General features: G+C 35.6%; 1 protein-coding gene across 1 annotated transcript; it reads right to left on the bottom strand.

Annotated features, from left to right (window-relative positions):
• Positions 1-1148: 1148 nt before the first annotated feature.
• Positions 1149-2920, bottom strand: LOC149160180 (uncharacterized). Its single transcript, XM_089434530.1, has 5 exons — positions 2547-2920; positions 2257-2290; positions 1564-1683; positions 1320-1418; positions 1149-1214 (listed from the first exon to the last, which is right to left on the bottom strand). Exons 1-5 carry the CDS (start codon positions 2819-2821, stop codon positions 1149-1151), a joined length of 594 nt encoding a protein of 197 aa, XP_089290656.1. The 5' UTR covers positions 2822-2920.
• Between the last annotated feature and the right edge of the window lie 8058 nt (positions 2921-10978).

The raw sequence follows: 10978 nt of genomic DNA on the forward strand, positions 1-10978 counted from the left end.
TTCTTGATTAAGTTTAAAGAGTAAAATATTTGTAAATTTGTGTGTGTGCCATTATATATTTTATATTTTATTAAGATTATTTTTGCAACAATTAATTGTATACATTTAAAAATTACATTAGTCTAAGGTTTTGGCCAAGGACTAATGGAATTCATTTAAGTCAGTTTTTTCCTCGGGTTGAAATTTTCCCAAAAATAAAAACAATGTGCATAATGTTTTAATATTTTATGATTATTTATGATTTAATGTTTTCTATCATTAAATTTACCAAGGACTTTCTTGGCCTAGTGAATAATGCTATGTTGTGTTGAGGGTTGTAAGAGCCAGGGAATGGGATCGTGGATGCATGCTTTGACTAACTTTTAGAATTGAGTGTGGAGACCGGTGGTTAAAAATTTCATAGTTAATATTTTTTTTAAATATATAAATTATTAAAACAAGCTGTTTCAACAAATTTGGCCTAATGATGAATTTTGGGTCACTGTCCCTCCGTTGCAACTTTAAGGTGTGCAGCCCATTTTATGAGAAGCTTCATGTATGGCGATGAGAGTGCAATTTAGGTTCCTTCGCCACAGTCAGAGGCTTCGTAGACCTGTAACAAAAGCAATTTTAATTTTAATAATGACAAAATTGATTCCCTGTTTTATAATGCTGAAACAGCATATAAAAATTAAATTTCGGTAAGAATACAACATACTTTTTTGGCATAAATGGCTGATCGAAGAAGGGCATGCCTTGAGCTTGTGGAATCATCTCTTCTCTCAATCTTTTAATTTCTTCTTCCTCAGCTAGCTGATTATGTCATTCAGGTTAGTTTATAATAAAATAGATATATTTTTGTCAAAATACTATAAAATTTAATTAGACATTGTTTGTATATAAGATTTTAAAATGTTGTCAAAATTTATGATTATAAAGATAATTGTTTTTAGTATTAATTATATCACCATTTAATGTGATTCATTTTCAAGACAGATTTTTTCACATTTGTCTCTAAGATAAACCACATTAAATGGTTCCAAACTTCTAGTATAACTTAATAATGTGATTAATCAGAAAGACAAAAATCTAAGATCAAACATCCATAATCATATTAAGTTTCAGAATAAAAACCATATAACTTACAACAAATTCATATGCAATGAAACCTATACCTTCTTGATTCGTAGCTCTTCCTGCTTTTGTTGCTCGATATAGGAAAGCTTTTCATCAACCTATTCCAGGCATCAAAAGAATAATTATCATTAAAGAAGCTTTATTTCAACGAAGATGCTAAACTGAAATGCACAAAATCATTTAGGAACAGGGTTTGGAGATACAAAGTGATCGAATTCAGCCCTTTCAGATGCTCTGGATTCTGTGTGAAGCTTTATATTCAATGGCTTAGTTTGCTTTTTCACTGGGGGCTTTCTCGGAATCTGTAAATTTGCCAAAATGCACCTTATAATATAATTCAAATAAAAGACTTTGGATAGCATATTAAACTTTTGAAATAGGAATTCAGTCAACCAAAACTGTCATCACCATAATACATAAACTGGCTTTCATAAATTTAAGACTTGCCTGTGGTTCATCAGTTGTAAGGGGCAACCTTTGTGCAATTGGTATTTTGGGCTTTACCTCCTCCTCCATTTGCTGTCGTAGCTTTCTCATAAATTGTTGCTCTTTCAGTTGGCCTCTTTTCTGCAAAACAATAGATGTTATGTTTCTCAACTGTATGCATAGACATTGGTTTATTGTGAAACATTTTACTGCCCAATGGCTCTAGCAATAATTAGGTATAGCTACAGGTACAGTGCTGGACATATGGCCAGAACAACCCATAAGTGAATTATTTAAATTAATTGAAAGGGTAAAGAAAAGGATATTATCATAATTATGTTTCTATCTCTGTTAGTAGTCTGAATAAGTGCATTATTTAAATGAGTTGAAAGGGTAAAGAAAAGGATATTATCATAATTATGTTTCTACCTCTGTTAGTAGCCTAAAAGGCTGTGGAGAGGTGATCCTGCTTGTGCTCTTACGTGGTGTTGAATTTTTGGAGGAATCATGACTCTGAAACAAATGTGAAATCATACTATGTTTATCAGTCCGAATTCATAAAAAAATCATGAAAATCAGTTTAAATAATCTGAGAAAACTCAGTTCCTTCTAAATACAAGCTTTTGCTCTGAGATCCAGTAAAATTTCCTGGAAACCAGAAAAGAAAGGCAGATAGCGTATATCAATGATAAAAGAGAAACAATATAAGCTCACCGATAATTTTTTGCTTCCCCTTCCGCTTCCATGACTGCAAAGAAACAGCAAAAACTTAAAAAAATGATTCAACAATAGAATACAAGAAATTCTTAAAGATGAGTATCCATAACTCTTTAAGATAAAATGAGAATCCAGAAGTGCCAAAAATTGGATCTTTCATGATTTTGCATCTTGAACAAAGCAAATCTTGTTGCTTTAAAAACCCGACAAACCCCAAACTCTACTTCACACATTGAAAATTAAAAACGCTTTCAGAATTGCATAACCAGAAAACAAGATCCTCTGACCTGGTGTCATTACGCGCACTGATATCAGTTGAAGCTCCCTCTTCAGATTTGAGCACCTTATAGCGTCGCTCGACGCTAAGACAATTTCGGTCTGACAATGGCAAATTGTTGGGCCGCCGCTCTGCCAATGGTTGAACTGCTCCAGCACCACCTAGAATGTCAAAACAGCTATTAGTCCTCCTATGAAGATTTTCCTTTCCTAATTGACCATCTTTACTGGTGTCTTTTGGAGTAAATCCTTTGCGGTCGCCTTTAATTTTATCCCCGAGCGCCATGTTACAACTTTGCTTTAATGTGTTTCTGGTTCTGGTTTTCCAGTAGAAATGTCTGTTTGTTTTAATCCCAAGTCTTGCCTCAGAATTGTAGAACGATTACTCCATGGAATAAAAGAAATGACAAAACGATTGTCTAATAAATAGAGAACGGAAAGATATGGCAACCATTGCGAGTTTGTGGAAAGTATCGTTTCGCAGCCCTATGTTGCTTTTAAGGCCGACTAGAGTGACACAAGCGCTGCTAAATAATTGTTTTTTGGGTTCATAATATTGGTTTATTATTAATTCTAAAATTTTAATAATTATTAAAATAATTAAATTAACTATGTAGAGTGGGTGTAAGTTAATGATGGTTTGACATTTGTTTTTATTTAGGTTAGTGTAAGTTAATGATGGTTTGGATGAGTCTCTTTTGGTTTGTTTTTTATGTGTTTTTTTTTAAATAGAGTTGTCTTTTATAATGTTTTTTGGATTAGTCACATTTCATGTTGCTGTTAGATCTTGGGAAGTAGTAAATGTGGTTTATCCCCACAACAAAAGTTATAAGCAATTTTTCTTAATGCCTATGGATATATCTACAACATGTAATTTTCATTTTTATTAATGAAATATATTAATTTTTCACAATAAAAAAAATAAAAATTAACCATGATTTACACATGGGCTTGAGTTAATAAAATGGGATGTCTTAGTTATCAAGACAAATATGAAAGAAGAACAATTTATTAATTTAAACTATTTATAGAATTTGCATATGGCTGTGTGAAAATTGAGTTTTTCTAACAGTGTGTTACTTTTATGCAAAATGTAATAAATATGTTCATGTTAGTACACGTGTTGAGTATCTATATGATAGATTTTTCTTCATAAAATTTGCAAGAGAATACATTATTAAGGGTATATATATATATATATATATATAATCCTTGAATTTGCAATTCCTCTTGTTCGTGGAGGGTAAGAGCTTCTTGACATAATCAAACAATGTGATTGTAAATTATTCTCAAAATGGCTAAGGAAATAAATATTAAACATTAATGAAACATGTATGCATTTTAAATTTTAAATTTTGATAGTTTCATGAAGGACGAATTTGTGTGATCTATACAAAAATAACATGACAAATAGTGATATTGAGAGTCATTCACAAAAATGGAGGTTTTCATGTCTTTGCAATCTAAACCAACATGAAACATAAAGATATTGAGAGCTGTTTACAAAAATGAAAGTTTGCATGTTTTTTCAGCCTAATCCATCGTGTTTGTCATTCTTAACCTAAGTATGAGGCAACCAAATTAATAAACATGTATGTTAAAGTTGTCACTCTTGCCGAAAAAGATTTGAAACAAAAGGCTTTGCTTGCATTATAGAGTGTGTACACGTTCTTAATAATGTGCATGTGTATCAAGTAGCACGAGCCTAATAACATGTGCATGCCCTTGTGACTAATCTATGTTTCCGAATCGATATCCTTCACCTTTAATTGGGGATGTTAATGACATTAGAGGATTTGAGCATTAAGTATGGGTGCTAGGGTCATTGACAGGGTAAAGGAAGAAAACTTGGGCTTTAGGCCTTAAAGGTTACTTCTAAGTATCAAGGCCTTGGCCAATACCTCAAACCACCATACTTAACATATTGAGGGCATCCTTGTCTTCCAAGTAGGGATACGAGCATCATTAGAATAGTTTGAACATGAGTTATAAGTCTTGAAGCCCTTGACATGGTCGTGGGAGGAAATACAATAATTAGACCCTAAAGTAATATTTATGGAATACATGGCTATGAAAAAACACTTAAAACCACCACATAAGACCTCTTAAGGTTATCACTTCCTTTGACTAGGGATACAAGTATCATTATGGGATTTTTGATCTAGTTACATGATTCTTTGGACCCTAGACATATTTGAAGGAGTAAACCTAGCCCTTACACCATAAAGGAAGCTTATGAGGGTCAAGGTTCAAGAATGACATCATGATTCACTAAACATGAACTCTTAAGCATATCCTTACAGTTTGAGTGGGGATATTGGTGATATTATGTTCTTAGAGCTAGGTATGGTCTAGGTTGTATATAGAACAATATGAAATGTAGGAAAATAAATGTAACACACACACACACACACTCATTCACAAAAGATATTAAAACAAGTTGAGGGAAAGGAATTTTAACATAAACAAATAACCCTAAAGGACCAAAACCCTAACCATAGGGGGTGAAGCGCCAAAAGATTTCTAGGCCCCAAGGTAGTTTAGTTGATATGTCAACTTCTCAAGGGCACAACTTTTGCATACAACCTTCATTTGAGGTGTACAATAACTCACTGGAAATATCTAAATAAGAAATACAATTATTGATAGGGTTTCAAATCACTAAAAAACATGTTTAAGGACCTCAAAATGACCTTGAAAATTTAGGACTTGAAGATCATAACAAAAATACCAACACGTAAAACCATGATGATTCAATGGGAGAGGTACATGACCATTGATATCCATTTGGATTAGTCCCTCCAACCCCTAGGAAGAAATGGTTCCTATTCTGTCAAGCTATTGTAGGAGACAGGGAAAATTTTGTTGAATTTGAGTCTTGGTGAGCCACTTTCCTTGCTAAAGAAGTCCCACTTTGACAACCACATAGAGTGGTATATTCTATTGGTAAGTGGCCTTCATTTTGATCTCCATGATCTAGTCAAGGATTGTAGCTTGCTCAATGTAGTTGGGATTGAGTAATGTGGGTCAAGTGCTCTTCCACCTCCAAGGTGTCCAACAAAGGTGGTAAATATGGTAGGAGTAGATCCACATTAAACACTCAGTGCAAGCCAAGGAAGGGAAGAATACTCAATTTGAAATAATTTTCACCCATAACCTTTATGATGATGTAAGGTCCATATCAAAGTGGTATGAGCTTCCAGTTGGGACATATGAGGTTTTCTTTCTACAAATGCAACCACGCCTTATCACCAACTTTAAACTTGTGCAGAACCCAATGTTAGTCATGTCACAATTTGCACTTGGCATTGACATTCTACAAGATCTCATGCACTTGTTGTTGGAGGTATTGGGTCCATTCAACAAATTTGGCTACTCTATCTACGTTATTTTAAGTGTGAGATAACTCTGTTGGTGAATATGTAATGGGTAGAGATACATCCACAGGAGATAATGACTAGAGCCCCAAGCACACTTAAAAATGGCTATGGCTAATAGAGCCATGGACAACTCTGTTGTAGCTATGTTGAATATATGGAAGACTCTCATCCCATGTAGACGGATGCTAGGAGTTATAAATGTGTAGGGTATGCATATTCATCCTACTGACCACTTTAGTTTGTCCATTTTTTAAGGGGTGAAAGGCAGTGGATTTGGTCAACTGAGTGTCCATCAGAGACCATAGGCTACATAAAAGGGTATTTAGGAACATACTATCCCTATCTAAAATAATGGTTTGTGGTAGCCCAAAATTAATTTAGACATTCTCAAAGAAGAGATTAGTAGCGACCTTGGTTGTGATAATTTTTTACATGGTGCCAAAATGACCATCTTAAAGAATCAATCAACAACCACAAAGACACAATCATGACTGTCTTTGGTGGAGGGAAAGCTTGACATGTAATCCAAGGAAATTAAATCAGGGGGTTTCTCAGTGATAGTTAAAGGAGTGTACAAACCTTACTTAATGGATGATTTAGTGATGACATAAGTAGTGCACGACTTGATATATCATATGACATATTGTTGAAGCTTTGGCTAGAAAAAATATTTTAAAGTACAATTCTTGTCTTCCCCACACCAAATTGACCTACAAAATAGATTGTATTATGCCTCTCAAATTAGTTTTACATGCTTGCTCGAAGGAACATAATGATGACCCAGATAAAAAAGGAGTGTATCATAGAGGTGGAAGTTTGGAACCTATTTGCTTGCACTCAATTTTTGATAATTAGTAACTAAGTTAGAGTCACTGTGGCATAGTTGTGGCCACTGGGAGGTCTCATGCCCACATGAGTTAAGAAATATGGTTATCACTAGAACCACAAGCTGACTAAGGTGGTCTACAACATGGTTGGTGCTACCCTTCTTGTATTTCATGTGCAAATGGAATTTTTGTAGGTATGTTGACCACTTATGATGACGATCATTTTGTAACTTTTTTTGTGTCTGTATGAATTGTAGAGGCTTGTGCTCAATGTGGATGATAATTTATTTCTTAAAATATAATGCTTCCATTGTTAGCATGTTTGGACAATGGAATACATCTCCTTCTAATAGGGGGCATATTTTTGAACAACATCCATTAATGTTTCATCATGATGGTAACTCGATGTTCTTGCTTCTAAGGTTGAAGGGACATGAATAAGGACTTGAACCACCACATAGGACCTTTAAATGGGATATTTGTCCTTTAAGAGGGGATACAAGTTCTATTGGAAGGTTTTTTCAGGCCAGGGTAACTCCAGAATGAGCGGGAGAGAAAACTGAGATGTATTATTCATTAGCTAACTCATACTTATATACATAAATACAACGGATCAGTTCATCTTCCTGATGACTGTCCAGTTCACCCATCCGTTTCGGATTAGGTGTCAACATTCCCCCCCTTAATCTGAAGGGATGTTGGTGAGTCCAAGCATCGTTCTGAATCTTTCAAGCTTTTATCTTCCAAGCGCTTTGGTGAAGATGTCTGCAATTTGCTCGTTTGTGGAACAATGACGGAGATGGATTGTTTTGGCCTCAACATGATGTCGGATCAGATGATATTTAGTATTGATGTGCTTAGTACGATCATGGAACTTTGGGTTCTTGGCCAACTTTATTGCAGATGTGTTATCAATCATGAGTGGAGTTGATTGTATTTGTTTTACCTGCAAATCTTCAATAATTTTCCCGAGCCACACAATTTCTTTCGTTGCTTCAGCTGCTGCCACATATTCTGCTTCTGTTGTGGAATCTGCTGGTACTGATTGTTTGCGTGATCTCCAGGAGACAGCTCCTGATCCAAGACTCATAGCATATCCTGAAGTAGATACCCCAGTTTCTTTGTCTCCATCGAAGTTTGAATCAGAGTATCCAATCAAGTTGAAGTTGTCCACCTGTGTATACTTGATTCCAAGGTCTTGAGTTCCCTTCAAGTACCTTAGAACTCTTTTTGCAGCAGACCAATGTCCCTCACAAGGCTTTTGCATAAATCTGGAGAGGATTCCAACAGCAAATGAAATGTCTGGTCTGGTAGTAGTGAGGTAGATGAGACTTCCTACAAGTTGTCTATACTTTGTTGCATCCTCAAATTCCTTTCCTTCAATAGATGTGAGCTTCAAGTTTTGTTCCATTGGAGTACAAAGGGGATTGCACTCTGTCATGCCAAATCTGTTTAACAAATCTCCAATGTATTTCTTTTGAGAAAGAAATATGGACTTTGGATGTTGGGTTACTTCAATGCCAAGATAGTAATGAACATAGCCCAAATCAGTCATTTCAAAAAAAATTCCTAATTCTTTCTTTATGGATGCAATATAGCTTTCATTGTTCCCTGTCATTAAAAGATCATCTACATATACCACAAGATATACAACTGTTTTTCCAACTTTCTTGACAAATAAAGTTGCATCATCAAGATCAAAATGATTGAAGTTGAGTTTCAGAAGATGCTCAGTTAGTTTTTCATACCAGGCTCGTGGTGCTTGTTTGAGGCCATACAAGGACTTCACAAGTTTGCATACTTTATGTTCATGTCCTTTCATAGCAAATCCTTTAGGCTGGGACATAAAAACATTCTCTTTTAGATCTCCATTCAAGAATGCAGTTTTTACATCCATTTGATGTACTTTCCAACCGTTCTAAGCAACTAGTGCAAAGAGTGTCCGGATGGTGGCCCATTTTGTTGTGGGGGGAAATTTTTCCTCATAATCGACCCATTCCTTCTGTGCAAAACCTTTTGCCACAAGCCTAGCTTTGTGCTTGTCAAGTGAGCCATCAGCTTTGTACTTGTTCTTGTAGACCCACTTGCAGCCAATTGGTTTGGTTCCAAATGGAGGATCAACCAACTTCCAAGTGCCATTATTTATGAGGGCATCATACTCCTTCTGCATCGCTTCTTTCAATTCATCATGAGAAGCAACTTCTTTGAAGGAAGTTGGTTCAAAATCTGTAGACAAGTTCAATTCACAATCATAAGTAACATCCATATCAACAGGTGAATTAGAGTTATCTACATCACCTCCATCTTGTCGGTTTGTATTTCTGGTTCCTGTCTTTCCAATTTCATCAGGATGAACACTTTCAAGTGTCTTTGTCAGCCATTTTGGGGGACCTTTCTGAGATGGTCCAGGCTGCTCTGTTGATTGAGTTGGGTCTGAATCAAGATTGAGTCTCCCAATTCTATCAATTGCATCACTTAAAGCATCATCCATTGTTGGAGTGTCATGCAGGGGAGATTGTTCTTCAGAAGAGGATTCCACATGTTGATCTAGTATAGGAATCCTCCCTTCAAGATGTGGAATCTGATTATGAAACTCTTGAAATGATTTCGGTTTTGTGAATTTATCCAAGCGATCAAGTTGTCGCTCAACAACACTGTCAGATTTGGATGATTCAAGAAAAATGACATCTCTAGATAAAACAAACTTTTTATTTACCTCATCATAGAGGCGGTATGCTTTAGATGTGCTTGAATACCCCAGGAAGATACACTTACGACTTCTAGCACCAAGTTTGTTTCTATGTACCTTTGGTATTAAAGCATAACAGGTGGAACCAAAAATCCTGAGATGTTTTACCGAAGGAACATGTCCATACCACAATTCATAAGGAGTCTTGTTTCTTATAGCACTAGATGGACATCTATTCTTTATATATGCAACACATAGAACAACATCAGCCCAAAACATTGTCTTTACATTTTTGAAGAAAAGCATGGATCGTACCATATTCAAAATTGTTCTGTTCATTCTTTCGGCTACACCATTCTGTTGAGGATTATAAGGCACAATTGTTTGATGTTTAATCCCATGTTGGCGAAGATAGTGTTCAAATTCATTTGATGTATGTTATTTTCCATTATCAGTGCGAATAGACCCAATATGAGATTGTGCATCATTTTCAATCCACTTATGAAAATTCTTGAATGTTTGAAAAGCATCAGATTTGTTCTTCAATAAGTAAACCCAACACATTCTGGTGTAATCATCAATAAATGTCATGATATATTTATTTCCATTTGCAGAAGGAACAGGCATTGGACCACATAAATCTGAATGAATAAGTTCAAGCTTCCTATGTGCTCTTGAATGTGAATCATGAAAAGACTGTTTGCTATGCTTTCCTAGAATGCAAGCATCACATTTTTTATGTTTTCTAGGAATTGTAGGCAAACCAGCAACACCATTTTTCTTCAACAAGCGGAGACTATCATAGTTTAAATGTCCAAATCTAGCATGCCATAATAAACTTGATGGAAGTGTACCTTCTTCATGATGAGAAATATATGAAAAATGTTGTGCATGAGCAGAGGTTCCTTGCATTTTAAGAAGTCTTTCTTCTTCTATACCCCTCATGACAAGTGAATGGTCAGATGCCTTTCTTACCTCAAGCTTTCCATCAAACATATGAATGGAGTGACCTTGCTGGAGGATGTGGACCAGGGACAACAAGTTTCTCTTGAGCTGTGGGAGATATAGAACATGATCCAGAAGAAAGTCTGGAAGACCAGGCAGTTTAAGCCTGATTGTGCCAAGCCCTGATGGCTTGATTTTTGACTGATCTGCAAAGTATACTGCTCCATCAACATTATCAGTGAAATCTTCAAAAAAATCTTTCCTATGAGTCATATGACAGGTTGCTCCTGAATCAAGCAACCAGTCATTTTTCGAAGAAGTAAGTGAAGCATTAAACAAATATTCATTTACTCCAATGTTACATTGTGCCTCAATATAGTGAGCAGATTCAGGTGCTTTACCTTTGTCTGTGTCATCAGTTTTACCTTTCTGCTGATTTCTTCTCTGCTCAATCTTGTCCCATGGTAGCTTGCATGTAGAAGCATCATGTGATCCATTTCATTTGCAGCGAATGCAATGCAGATCTGCCTTTTCTGCTTGAGAATGTCTGCCCCCCTGCCTCTGAAGTATCTTCCTCTTCCTCTTTGTCCACCTCTTCCTCT

This window comes from Pinus tabuliformis, chromosome 5_2 (assembly GCF_031772625.1).
Source record: "Pinus tabuliformis cultivar Carrire ecotype Pingquan chromosome 5_2, CPIR1, whole genome shotgun sequence".
In the NCBI taxonomy this organism is placed as follows: Eukaryota; Viridiplantae; Streptophyta; class Pinopsida; order Pinales; family Pinaceae; genus Pinus; species Pinus tabuliformis.

What these genes read in the sequence shown, in the direction of transcription:
- LOC149160180 (XM_089434530.1), bottom strand. Translation starts at nt 2,821, where the DNA reads ATGGCGCTCGGGGATAAAATTAAAGGCGACCGCAAAGGATTTACTCCA. An exon ending in AGTGCGCGTAATGACACCAG is followed by an intron (nt 2,291 to 2,546) that starts GTCAGAGGATCT and finishes GTTTCTTTGCAG; the next exon opens with TCATGGAAGCGGAAGGGGAA. An exon ending in TTACAACTGATGAACCACAG is followed by an intron (nt 1,419 to 1,563) that starts GCAAGTCTTAAA and finishes GCAAATTTACAG; the next exon opens with ATTCCGAGAAAGCCCCCAGT.